This window comes from Cataglyphis hispanica, chromosome 24, assembly GCF_021464435.1.
Source record: "Cataglyphis hispanica isolate Lineage 1 chromosome 24, ULB_Chis1_1.0, whole genome shotgun sequence".
In the NCBI taxonomy this organism is placed as follows: domain Eukaryota; kingdom Metazoa; phylum Arthropoda; class Insecta; order Hymenoptera; family Formicidae; genus Cataglyphis; species Cataglyphis hispanica.
This window is the reverse complement of record NC_065977.1, coordinates 2,735,474-2,750,324: the sequence shown is the minus strand read 5'-3', so window position 1 is coordinate 2,750,324 and position 14,851 is coordinate 2,735,474. Positions and strand designations below refer to the sequence as shown.

Genomic DNA, 14,851 nt, shown 5'->3' with positions numbered 1-14,851 from the left:
ATATATATATATATTTTGTGTCTAAAAGATATTTTCATAATTCCTATTATTTCGTAGAATAGATAGTCATCTTAGAAAAAAATATCATATATATATATATATATTGTGTCTAAAAGATATTTTTCATAACTCCTATTATTTCGTAGAATAGATAGTCATCTTAGAAACATTCAGTATGAATGTCCACATTGAATCACACGATAATGTCTTAACATGCAATTTTCATGCACATGAGGGTATATTTGGTGCACGTGATCCGTTCCTATAATGACATAATTACTTGGTTATTGTTAGAAAATAATAATTTTATTAATAATAATAATTAATAAAAAATTAACATGATAATTTCTTTAAAAATAACTTTATCCCTCTTCGAAAACAGCATGACCATCTCTCGAGTAACTAACTAGTTATGATAAAATATATAGAGACGAAGCACGCGCGCTAAATATACTTCATTATACGTGCAAATTCATATGTTAAGGAAGATATTTCTCACGCCGTGTGTACACTCAAGGCATCACGAATACCTTCACGTTTGAAGATAAATAGCTACTTCAGGTCAAACGCATCTAGATATTCATGCATCATTACTCTATTAGTTCTGGGAAGAATTAGCAATGTTATCATCGAGCAGAGGATACAAAACAAATTATATTACATTCTTTTAATCTTACATTTAACAGATCCGCACACAAGCAGCTGTCAAACTAATTGTTACCGAATCGATAGTCATGATGTGCGAATATTCGAAGACAATGCGTTCAAGCCGAACGTAAATATTTTCAAGTGTGAAAACATTCATGATGCCGACATACAAAATTTTATAAATTATCTACAATTGTCTGTAACTTTGTGGAAGAAAAGAATGAAGAAAAGTGAGTTTTTTTTTTTTTTTCTATATTGAAAAAGTCAATCCCTTTTAAGCCTCTTTGGCGAGAAGATATATTTCCAGAGATATTTCCACTCCTTCTAAATCTACGAAGTAGTCTTGCATTTCGCTTTCGGAATTATGCAAATTAATCGGCGGCCGAAATCCCGTATGGGGAACGAGGACATGGTGTCCCTCCGTGGTGCTCAATGTACGCCACGACGATGATTCATCGTCACGAGACGTCGCGTGTGCGATTAAGCTCATTGAATGCGAGACCGTCTCGTAACTTCGATAACCTGCGACAATCAAAGCTGCGAACTTTGATAATCGCCGCGTGATATTTTACATGACGATCAAACGGGAAATGACATCGATGATGGTGAAAAGAAGGAGCTTCCTGGATTTCGCGAATCGCGCTGGGAATCGTAACTTTGAGAGTCGTTCGAGATTACAAGTTGCGATTTACAATTTACAACGCGCTTTAAAGAATTTGTTCGCCTTAATGCAAATGCTATTTTGAATTGCATAAAAATTGAATATAATATTCTTTGTAGTATAATATATTCGCAATGAAAATTTTGTGCGGTTTCTTTGCATAGTTTAGGAGGAATTCTAAGCCAAAAATATTTATGCGACTTTTATGCGTGTCTTTATGAGTCGGAGAAAAACATAGATATGTATATGGCAATGGCGATTTGCACCTTTGTAAATAAAGCTGTAAATAAAGCATGTAAATAAAAAAACCTGCCATTATAAACTTTACAAGAAATGCTTTGTAAAAATATACAAAACAAACTTGAATGGTCGCGGGTTAAGTGTCGCGATGGCTGCTTATTATCATCAATTCAATAAATCATTTCTATCGTAAACAGACCAAACTCGTGTCCCAACATAAATGTTTCGCACCGAGAGTCTGAGAATTTCTATATAATAAAAACTTGCTAATAATTATCAACAATCATGAAATAAATAAATAAACAGGCGGCGTATAAATACAATACAGTACATATAAATGAGGCCAATTTACCTACAAGGCTTGGTTACCAAAAAGTTACCTCTCTGCCTAAGATAATAATTAATAATCTTTTTTTTAATAATATAGAAACTTTTGCTTACAATAGAAAACTGATTTTGAAGAATCTGTTGCGAAAAAAAAAATTTGTATAATTTTATATAATTCATTATATTACGCTCTCTCTGATCTCTTTTGTGTGTGAGAAATGTACATAATATAAGACATCTTTAATTGTGTAAACTAATACGTAATTTATTAAAATGCGTACGTAAAGAGAGTATCTTAAGATCTTCAAGATCTTTGCGGATAATTATATCTCCATCAATTATACAGATATGTTATCTTTAAAAGAGATATTATTCGAATATTATCTCACAATTAACACTTCAGATTTGCTGATATTTAAAAGAAAGTAATGACCTTGTTAGATGATAAAACGTTTCGTGAGACATATCTATGAAACTGCAACGATTGAAACTGAATTATGGATTGCGAAAGAAATTTGACTAAACCATCGAGTAATAAATAACGAGGTCCTCTTCTTTCAATCGTTCCTGACAGAACAAGCTTCGGCATGAAATTGTGAATTGATATTCGAGAATTTATGAATCATTTATATAGCGAGAGCAAAAGAAGCGTTTGACATTCAATGATTTTTAAAAGACATTTAATATTTATTAATGTCACTCAATGTTTTCATTTCGCAGAAGCTTGTGCTAATTAATGCGACTTTTTCTGTCGGCATTGATTTAAAAAGTAAACGTTATACAATTTTTTATGGAACAAAAGTTTCCATTCTCCCTAGGCCATTTTGCATTTTAAATAATCAAAAAATCCTATCACTCGCCGAGAGACAGAAGTAGTATACGCGCGTCTCTATAATTATAGCAATTATTATACTGTTTCGGCACGAGCTAATAACGGGTTGGTTCATCAATCACGATTTTGTCCCGGAGCTAACATAAGTAACAACGGCGGAAACTGGCGTAACAAGCGTGCATGTGACCAGGGAAAAAAGTTTTATAATGTATTCGAAAATCCCCGTCCATATATATATATATATATATATATATATATATATATATATATATATAGAACACGTGACGAACCGCTATTGTCACCCAGTTCGAAAATAGAATAGGGACCGTCTATTCCCGACCCTGTTCATGTCCCGGTCCTTATTTCCGATCCCGACAACTGTAAACTCTATTTCTATTCGACTCGAATTTTCCTTTCCACGCCTTGTTTCGCGTATTACCCAATCTAATTTTGAATGTTGGCGCGAATCTCTTCTTTTACGTGTCGGATTTTTATACTTATCATTTTATTATTGTTTTTATTTTTTATTATTTTTAAAATTATTTTCATATTTATTATTTTATTTTATTTTTATTTATTTATTTTTTTATATATTGCGCATGTGTTCGTGCATGTGCGCGCGCGCGTATATATTTATTTTATCATGACTTTTCTAATTTCCCACGAGAAAGCTTTATTATCTATTCGCATTTATCGCGCTGAGTCTGATGTACTTTTGTTATCGCACATTCCGCAGAAAACGCCGACGCAGGGCTCGAAAATGCATATCCTGCTCGCCGATTGCCGCGATAAGCGGTCAGCGGGAATTCCTTTTAGCGCGTGATAAAAAAAAAAATCCTTTGCCCGCGACGATTCGTTTTGCGCGATGCAAAAACATCAGGTATTTAATAATCGGCACGTCAGAGATGTATGCGAGTAATAAAGCCCGAAGTGAGAGTCATAACTTTTGATATTACGCATGAAAAAGAAATATGTATGTGTGGTCCACACCTATCGCAATAAATCACTCAGTATTGTCAAAATATGTAGCATAATTTACGTGAAAAAAAAAAAAAGCAATTTTATAATACGCGTTAATTCTTCCACTTTATGCTTCATATATTATTCATAAGTAATATACTCTGAAGCGTTACGTTACGTCTTCGTATACTTTCTGTTCTCAATATGCATAATTCTCTCATTTCTTTCCCTTCTCGAGAAACTCGAAGAAAAGCGTATAGGGGTATAGAAACTCTCGTAAAATATCGGAGAAATAGCGATATGTAGAGCAAGAGAGGCACTGCTATTCCGGCTCGCGTTCGCCATCGTTACTTCCGGCGAAAATGATCCAGGCACACGCGATCTATTGTACATAATGTTGCATATGTACGTACCTAGGCTCCGAATCGATCGTTGGACGCGCACGACTCGCGCGGGCAACGGCGTCGTCGTGGCTACTCGAACCAACTCGAACCAACTCGGACCACGTACGGGACCAGTTTCCGTTCTCCTGGCTCGATTCTCCGGCTGCCACCGCTTTCTCGCCGTCCACCACCGACCACCGGCTTTTACGAAGACCGATACGACATATCCGTGTATTTACAGAGCGTACTATACAGTATCTAAGAATATTGTGGGCAGAGAGTGTGCGGTAAACGCGCGCGCGGTGATCATGCGCGCAAGAGCGGCGCCGCTGACAAACTGATGACCAGTCCTGAACGGGGTCGGCTTCCCATGGGAAACGTCGTCCGTCTCGCTCGCTCCGTCCGTTCGCCGCCGTTCGTAACCGTGGATGACCGGGAGAAAGGAGGAGAGCGGGAACTGAATTTCTGCCTGCGACCGGCCAGCCGGCCAACCAACCGTACACGAACCGAGTCGAGCTGCCCCGAAGCGGGTTTATTCGTTTGCGCGCCGATGCTGTCGTCTTTTAAAATTGAGATTCGCGAAATCAAATTAAATTTCTCATTCGAACTCCACTAAAACTTTTTTTTTTTTATCGAATCGTCTTATCTGCATCTAGATAGCGCAATATATTCTTCGATTGTTCTGTTTAGCGTCAAATATATAATATTTTCAGGATATTTTTATATAGAATTATCTATTATATTTATATTATATTATGTTTACGTTATATTTATATTTATATCGAGTTTTGATTTGAATTTTAATTTAATTTGTAGTAGTTTGTGAATTTTAGATTTTGGATTTAATTTTAATTTTAATTTCCAGTTTGATTTTGATTTTAATTTAATTTTAATTTTAATTTAATTCAACCGTTAATGTAAGAATCGAATGTAAACTGGAAGTCATCCTAAAGGCAAGGATTAATAAGTACAATACAGAATCTTCGTAGAATATTCTCGTGTTAAAAGAATATTTTATAAATCTGCTTAGAACTTATATTTTTAAAGTTCTATGCAGATTCATAAAACATTTTCTTCTCACTCTATTGGAATATTCAAATATTCATTGAAGGATATTTATAGTACGTTTATAGAATAGGTTTGTGCTACCTGGCCATGCAATCCGCCAATTCTGCATAATTCCTATAATTGTCAATTTATTGACACATCGTGTATCATTTAGAAAAGTAACACAACTCAAAAAATGTGATTTTTCGGGAAAGCGAAAAAAAGTTACGTATACAAAATCTAAATAAATGCAGAGATTATTGGATAACTTTTTTTTACAGTAAAAATTAATTATATATATTATTCCACGTACAAAATTCTTATCGAAAATGTTTAAAATTTTTGTTACCATGGTAGCCGAGGTGGAATTTTTTCCCTAACGATGAGAATTTGAACAAATTAACTCAAAATAGCTAAATTTTGAATTATATCACTTTTCTGTGTGATGATATTTAAAACTAAAATTTGATACACAGTATATTGAGTGACGTCTTATTATTTGATCTAAATAAAAAAATTTTTTCAATCTATTATATTTGTAATATTTGGTTGTTTCTCCGTGTCTTTTCTTTTATTTATTTAAGGATGTTTCGTGTCTATTTTTGAAATATTAGAAATTTAACTAAAATTGTACAAAATGTTCTTGCATATGTTCAGAAACTTATCAAGAAATCTTGAATCGATTCACTGAAGCGATCAAAAGTTATGAGGATTTTGAATTGTAGAAAAATGTTATCTGTCTCTTTCTCTCTTTCTGCAAACACTCGTTTTTCATTGTTTCTTGCAGTTGATTTCAGGGGATATTCATGATCAAAAGTTTTTGACATAAATTAGAAAAAATATTAATTACAACTATTTTCTTTTACGAAGACGTCAATCAAAATTATTTTGTGATACTTTAATTCTTTTCATAATCCGGATTTATTCTTTTGACTTTTCAAACAGTATAAATGTAAGAAATTTGTTTTTTTTTTATTTTTGACAGTTTTTTTGCTACTATAATATTGTACAAGCAAAATATCCTTAAGAGTTTTATTTATATTTTTATAATATATCTATGCAAACCAAAAATTTCTATTGATTTCTATTGATCTTATCAAAATCTTTTGGAATAAAATGAAAATATATAAATGTTTTCCTTTAAAGTATAAGTTATTTTCCTTTCTTTATTTATTTTTTCTTTTTTTATCTTATTTTTCTTATAATAAAACGAAATAACTATAGAAATATTAATTATATCAAACTGGAAAAAGAGAGAGAGGGAGAGAGAGAGAGAGAGAGAGAGAGAGAGAGAGAGAGATCGAGGATATATTTTATGACATAAACATACAAAAGAAAGGGAAACACTTGAGAATATATTCGATATTTTTATCTGCAAATTACTCGTGGACGAAAAAAGAAAAACATGAAAATCGAATCCCAGATACTCTGATAGCAAGTGTCTGTGAGATTGCTGTCATGTTGCCAACAATAATATAGTTGTTGGCAATATGACAGCAATATGATTAATTAATATGATTAATCACGCTTGGTTATTTGGAATGGTTCTAAATATTGATTGTGTCGATTAGTCACTTAATCACATGGAATTATGAAAATAAAGAAACGCGAGTTGAAGCAAAATATTTTTTTTTTTTTTATCAAACCAGGAAAAAGGACGCTCTCGGCCACGAACGTTCGTGCCACGATGCGATCGCATTGTCGGGCAATTTTGACGATTCTCCGGCGTATATCAATCTCTTTATGGCGGTCGCGGAATTGGGTCGGTCGTAGAAGACCGAGAAGTCCAATTCTTCCTGCTAATAACTTTTAATGAATATACATCATCGTCGCGCCGCGGCACGCTCGCAGATCCGTCTGTCCCATTTTTTTTTTCTCGCTCGTCATTTTGCAATATCAATGGGTATATGCAGATTACCGGTGCATGCTGTATTATGCTGATCGCATATGCATGCACCGGTTCGCAACAAGTATTCAGAGTGGTTCTACTTTGTACTGCATATGCATTTATGCAAACTCTGTAGGATCAACGTAACGGCGCTGGCTTTATATCGCGTTAGAAAAAAGGAAAAGAAGAGGAAAGAGGAGAGGAGGGGAAAGAAGAGAGAGAAAATATTCGATTTGTAAAATTTACCGCAAATTTGAATTGACCTGACGCATTCTATTGAGGACGCCCCTTGAGGATTATTCTTTTTTCTTTTGAAAAATTAAATTTTTTTATAAAATTCATAAGAAGTATTTTTATTTAATGATCTTTTCTTTTCTTTTCTTACTGGAAATACATCTACGTTATTTTCTCTTTTTTTATCAGGCTTCGATCGAGTAAGAGAAAGGAAATGCCTATCAACAGATCTTTAAATGTTCTTCTGCGCTTGTTCTTCTTTCGGTTCCAATTGATTTGGTATGTTGATTGATAATTTCTTTGATCCAATTGAACTCTAAAGTCATCAAATTGAAAAAATGTGACATCTATCAATTAAAGTTAAAAATTTATATATATGTTTGCTGTCTTTTGAAAAAACCTAAAAACGTATATATACATCCTAAAAGGGTTAAAAATTAAAATAATATATTGGTATACAATATATACTTGGTGCAAAATGCTGTCGCGTCAATTGATGTGGACGATAAATCAATCAATAAATCGATAAATTGATAAATAATAAAAAAGTTATTCGACCAATATTCAAATACACGCAATTAATAATAATAATATGATGAAACAATAATAACCAGCAATACGTGAAACATATATCCTCGAACTTCGCACCGCTATCGCAAATTGTTATCAATTGAATAACAAAGCATATCGCGTAACGCGTGATTATATCATCACTGATAATACGCATTTTTCCGATCAATCAATATGATAGACAACATGAGCGAGCTTCTACGATTCTGGTGATATTCGGATTATAATTATATAATTCAATATGTAAATCGCCTTCGCGATATATAATTATAATCCTAATCCATACTAACTAAGGCTCCTGTGTCATATTTAATTATGATGTTAGAAGCGAGGAATCATATGAGTTATGTTCTCTTGCGAAATACATCGAAATTATTTAATTAAATAATTTTTTTTAATGAAATCACTCGTGTTCTATGAATTAGTAAAATACGCCGAAAACTCCTTTGTTGTTATCCTGCATTGATAAATGTATGTATAATTTATTTGCACGTGTCCTACATTTTCAGTAAAAAATGAATCTTATAACGATTGACCAAGATTTACAGCTATTTATTAATTCATGAAGTTTTCGGCGTCTTTTATTAATCTAATATCATCGAACACGATAATTTCGCTTAAGAATAAAATTCGATTTCTCTTCTGATGTCATAATTCAGTCATGATGTCAATAAGGAACTAGAAGCCTTAATGAAATTCGTCCGCCAGACAATAAAACCAATTCTGTAATCAATATGTGATATCATTATATAGAACATAATAACAAAATTTAACATATACACAATGAAAAATTTGATAAAATATTTAGTTTTATCGTGTTAATATTTTTTTTTTTTTTTTCGTAAGAAACGCTCTTGCAGGGAATATGTAAATCTCTTCTCTCAAATTGACTCTCATTTTGAAAAAAAATCGAAAAGTATATGGATGATGAAAGGATTGAAGATCGAGTACGAATACACGAGTATTAATATGTTTGTTTAATATGATATACATGAGGCATGATGATACTATCGACTTGGTTAAGAAAATGACCATTATATTATTCGCAATAATAATAATAATAATAATAATAATAATAATAATAATAATAATAAAATAATAATAATAATAAAAATAATAATTATAATAATAATAATAATAATGATGATAAAAATAATATAAAGATGATGATGATGATGATGATGATGATGATATTATATATGTATAGTTCAACGAACAAACTATACCTTAATAAATTCTAACGCAGGGCATTATATATACACAGCCTTGTGCTGGTCTAGATATATACCGATTGAGGGATCGGCTCTAGATTCGATTTCTAGCTTGGGGGATTGATGAATCCTGCATCCTAGATTTGCGGATCCGCACGACATTCCGTTCCGACATGTCACACATTTCTATTAACTAATTATCAACATTTATACAATAATACAAGCAAGTCTCTCACGTTTGCACACAGGCATTCACGCACATGCTCTGAACCCGCTAATAGGACTGTGCAAGGATCCTTAAATTGAGAACACATGTCAAATTCTTTATCTTATTAGCTGGTACACCGGTTATGCTTGTCCAATGAGATTAAAAAGCCTAATAATTATATATATATATATAAATTAACAAAAATTGTTATATTTGTAGTCTGCGTAGCGGAACATAAAATTTTAACGTAATATTCCGTTGCTGATTGCATAATGACTGTATAATGCAAACAATTAATTACGATCGATTATCAGTATTGCATACTAATATAATTGATTATTTATATCGCATCGCAAGTATATGCTTAATCTCGGCCAGGCTTAACACTGTCCTTTCTCTTTAAATTCTAACTGAAAATTTTCTTAAAATTAAATGCATTTGACAGAAATAATAATCTCACATGTCTCCTTGACGATCATATGTATAAACAGTAAAATACTATTAATCTTTTAACGCTCAGAATTATTATTTGTATTTTTTATGTACGATAGCATCCCTTTTAATTATTATTTATCGAAAACAATAAAAAAAGCTTTTTTCAGGAGCAAATAAATTTTTTTAATCGTACATATATGCGGGTGTATTTCAATAAAATATTTTGAAATATGTTTATAGGAATAATTTAAGGAAACTTTTTGTAAGAAGCCGCAAATATTCAACAAGCCATTAAACCAACGCGCCGCTTAATATCCTTTCGTTTTATATATTCTACAATTATAATATTCTACAATTGTTTCTTATTTTACGTGAGATTTATAGTTTTAAAATACATACTTGCAAAGTTTTTATAAAATGTTGATTCGTACAATTTGCGCGCAGTTAAATGCTAAGGATATATATATATATATATATATATATATATATATATATATATATAATTATAATATCCGTGAAATCAAGAATCAGAAGATTCAGATATTTCTGAATTTAAATGTTTATGGATCCAATAATCTATCGTTACAGTCGATTGTACATGTATTAATAACAACAGCCAGTCGTCCAATGTAAAAGTCATTCATTGCACATTCCTACTTTTCTCAGGAGGTATCTAATATTACATTTTTCTTTCACGTACAAAGAAAAAATCAAACTCGACATAAAAAAAAAGATACATCAAAACCCAGAACCTTCGCGAAGAATTATTTAATTTAGAATATTTTTATTTTAGAATATTTTTATTTTAATCGGATAACTTTCGTGCGATTAATGCGAATAAATTATATTTTCACATATAAATCCCTATTCAAGGAAACTGTATTCCTCGTAAAAAAATTAAACAAATGTCAATACTGTAATGCATCTGCATCGCAAAATTCGAAGAAATTTATGATTAAATCAAACTATCACAAAAAAAAATTTCTAAAACTATTTTCTTCTATGCTGATAAATGAAAAAAGCAAAGTTTAATTCTTTTTCATAAAATCTGATTCAATTCGATAAATTCTGCTATTTTAACACCAGTTGCACCAACATGTCAATTAATTGTAAAAGTTTTTGTTTTTAAAAAAGATTTGCTAAGAAAATATCGCCTACAAATTTGTAAAAAGATTCGTCGCACTAATAAAAAAATAAAAAAAAGAAAGAAAAGAATGAGAAAGGAGAGAAAATGAGAAAGAAAGAGAGAGAAAGGAGATAGAGAAAGAATATGGCAAGAAAAATAAGAGAAAAGGAAGCTAAGAGACAAAAAGAAGAAAAGAGAGGGAAGAGAAAAGAATGGAAAGAAAAGAGAAACATTGAGAACATGATGAATGAGATCAGTTATGATTAACTGGTTAATTAAGGTGATGAATAACTATGCCGTTAATTTATAACATTTCTTTGTTTACAATTGTAATAATATCATAGCTGCAATAAATTAGGACTTAAACAAGACAAAAAACGAAGTGGTATAACACTTTAATGACACGTTAATTAACCGAGGTTGTCAGTGCAACCGAGCATGTATAAACGTAGCTATTTACAGGCGCGTGCATTTTTTCCATGCGTAAAAGTGCAGAAGTTAACACAAGATAACATGGCACGATAACTTAATAATGAAAGGAAAAGAAAGAAATAAAAATAATCAAATAGAGAAAAATGAAAGAACAGATAAAATGGAAGGGTATAGGAAAAAATAAAAACAGAAAAAAAGGATACAAGAAGAGTGAAAAAGGAGAAAGGAAGAGAAGAAGTAACAGGAAAAGGAAACTAAAGGGGAGAAGGTAAGAGGCGGTGGGAGGGGGGAGAAAAGAGAGAAAGAAAAGAGCCTTTCCCCTCATGTTACGTATTTATAAAAAAGCCGCCTGTGAATAATCGTCGAAATCCACCATACGATTAATTAATTAATCATACTCCGCAAGGGATTATAAATCACTATACGTATATTGCACTGACCAAGTTGTCGCCTATCGATAATACTTCGCGTTTACTAGCCGTTCATAAACACGCTCCATCGTGTTTTCATCCAAATGTCGCGGATTAATAGGTAAATAATGGCGTCAATCTTAATTTGATTCCAAATTAAGTTTTTGTCGGAATCTTATTTCGAAATTCGATCGAGTTGACAATTAAAAGAATAAGATAATCAAAACAAAACAAAAAAAACTTCTGGGCTGAAAAATCTATATCGGTAAGAAAATCTAGTTATTTTTTCTTTAATTAATTAATATTGGCAATATTTAACAGGAATCTTTTACGCACGGAAAATGCACATATGATTATTATTATAATCGAGCTGTTTCGCAAGTTGTCGCAACAATATGTGTTATATACCGCATTATATTAAAATTAGAATATAAAATTAGAGAGTTATCAACACGCATATCTCTCTTCTTGTATATATATCCATAAGTAAAAAAAGTTTTTTCCAAGAGAAAACAATCGCAATCACACTATTTTCGGATCACACAGTTTTCAACGTTTCTAGACAAAGTTCAGGAATCTTCCTCGCTAACTATTTATGTTATTATAAGAATTATTATAAGAGTTTCGTCGGTTCATGTATAAAACTGTTGAAATGTATTTTGTACAAAATTGTTAATACTAAATCTCTGCGTGTTAAATTTTCAATTTTAATATATCTTCATTTTTATTAAAACCGCTTCTAAAAAATCTCTACATCTACATACATACATCATACATACATATATATATATATATATATATATATATATATATATATATATATATATATATATGCTAGTAAGGTATGCCGTTTAATTAATATTTCCATTTTTTTGAAATATGTATAACGAAAGAAGAAAAAAAAGAAACTGTATGCATGGCAGCCTTTTTTTAAAGTCGCAATATATCTACATCCTTACATGCGAGCTAGTTGATTATATACTTATTTGTGCAGAGATTGATAGGATTTTGTATTGATCGATTACATTTCAAATAAATTTATAAATTTGAAGTTCAACTTTTAGTGAGTTAGAAAAACACGTCTAGAATAAATCAACTAAGAATCGGCTATGAACAATTCATCATAAATCGTCAAATCACCATTGCGACGAAACTCTTTGTTATGTCTATCAATGGGGAAAGTTTTCTTGTTCTTCGCAATGAAAATTATAGCTAATGTAAAAATGTGTGTTGCATGTTATATAGAACTTTGGCTTTAAATATACAAAATCGTGGGATGTTGTGCGTGTTTCAGCCTAATGAGCCAAAATTTTCGCACGCTCTTTGCTTCGCAAAACTGCAAGAATCAAATATTGAGATTTAGCAGGTCTATACTCTGTTATTAAAGTTTTCGAAACGGATCGCAAAACTATTAATGGTCAAAAGATATACTGAATATTTCGCGATGAATCGCTGGTTATAAAAACAGAATGGTGTCATAATTGTAAATTTATGATTTCATTTATCATCAATGACTTTATGATTTGTCATCAATTATTCTATCATGTCGTGTCTCATGTACGTATAATGTAATACAATACTGATTTTTACAGTTTAATCAGTTTTTCCAAGAGACAATTTGCGGCAAATTGAACTTTTCTAGTGTGCACGTATGTACGTTTCGTCGGTGATACTCACATTGCTCACTGGAGCGTATTAACATTCCTTGACATAGTATAACTCCACCTATTGAAATATTTATTCATATTTTGTTCCTTTATCCTTTATCTCAAATTAATCGCTCCAATAATGGATTTTGTGCAGGTAACTGACTGACTAAAAATAAGCTGCCCGGTGTAAGTACGCATTTGTATAAGAATTTGTGAAAAAATCTATAAAAGTAAAAGTTCGCGAAATTGCAGATCTAAAAGTCAAATCCAGATATCAAATGTTTGAAACTTTAAGTAGAATTTATACACATGATTCAGATACAAAATCCTCATTTAAAAAACCAAGAACATAATAAACAAAATTCAGGAAAACAAACAAAAATGAGAAATTTTTATTAGCTAAATTTTCGCGAAGATTGCTCATTCTATCGTCGTACGTGGAGCGAATTGAATTCCATTGCGCTCTCGGCACGTTGGATAAAAAACGTCGACGCGGAGGATGAGGGCGGAATACGAGGGGAGTGAGAATCTTCTCTTGCATATTCGTTCACATATTGTACGCCACGTAGATGGGATCGAGTTGATCAGCGAGGAAACCATCGCGCAGGTGCATCCGCTGTTTCTCACCGCGCGAATTAATGGGCACCACACCGGGATCCACTACGACCACTACGCCGACCACTAAATGATGTTCCTCGAGCACAGCGCTCGTTACCAGAGCCACAAGATCGAGAGCCTCGCTTTCACTACCGTCCAATTCTACCACTACCACTAGGAGATTGGTCCATGTGAATACGGCACTGAAAAAATACACGATAACAACGTTCGGTCGTTAATAGCGAATCGTCAATACAATTAGGAGAAGTGTTCTGGATATACAGAATTATTACGGAAAAAAGTAAAGAATAAAAATACAAATTAGATTTAGAAGCCAAGAACTTTAAAAAACACTTACCATTCCGCGATTTTCTTATGACATCGCATGACACTGTTTTCGATGTCTATTGGATGATAGCGCATGCCCCGCAGCAGTATGGCTTCATCGAGAGCGCCGACGACGAACACAGCATCGTGCAACTCCGGATCGTTCGACACGAGATCGGCCTCGGCCGGGTTAGTAGTATCGCCGGGCACATCGCTGATCACCGATTGTTGAACGCTCTCAGTCCTTCTCAAGAAGCCGAGATAACCAGTTCTCGCGTAGACCTCGTTCGTGTTGCCGGTAACCAGTCGCGCGTTGAAGTGATCAGCATAATCGCTTTCATCACCGTAGATTGTGAAGTAACCGCTTGCGTTATGCGACGACTGCACCCAGATCTCGCCTAGATGTGAGTCACCGCATTGACCCTTCGTTTCGGGATTCGCAATAATTACTTTTACACCTGGTAACAACTTGCCCGATTCCATCAAGCACAGAGAATGCGGACTACCGCGTTCTACCAAGGACACCCGATCGTTACGTAATGCGCGAAGGTCCACGTATACTGTCGAAGGCTCCGGACTGGATGCTCCCTATTAAACAAAAGCGATAAAATTATAGCAAAATTTATAAACGGCTTACAAACTGAAGTAATCAATTTTTATCACTAA

General features: G+C 32.7%; 2 protein-coding genes across 6 annotated transcripts in view; both read right to left on the bottom strand.

The window, feature by feature from the left end:
* Positions 1–4,399, bottom strand: part of LOC126858195 (band 3 anion transport protein) — a 29,293-nt gene extending 24,894 nt beyond the window's left edge. For both annotated transcript variants that reach the window (XM_050608320.1, XM_050608314.1), the window contains exon 1: positions 4,082–4,399. The gene's annotated coding sequence lies outside the window, so the exon portion shown is untranslated. The remainder of the gene's footprint in view (positions 1–4,081) is intronic.
* Positions 4,400–7,650: 3,251 nt separating this feature from the next.
* Positions 7,651–14,851, bottom strand: part of LOC126858193 (disco-interacting protein 2) — a 36,271-nt gene continuing 29,070 nt past the window's right edge. For all 4 annotated transcript variants that reach the window (XM_050608311.1, XM_050608307.1, XM_050608308.1 and 1 more), the window contains 2 exons: positions 14,217–14,773; positions 7,651–14,061 (listed from right to left, as the gene is read on the bottom strand). In XM_050608311.1, coding sequence (XP_050464268.1) covers positions 13,809–14,061; positions 14,217–14,773 — 810 coding nt within the window. In that variant the 3' untranslated portion in view covers positions 7,651–13,808. The remainder of the gene's footprint in view (positions 14,062–14,216; positions 14,774–14,851) is intronic.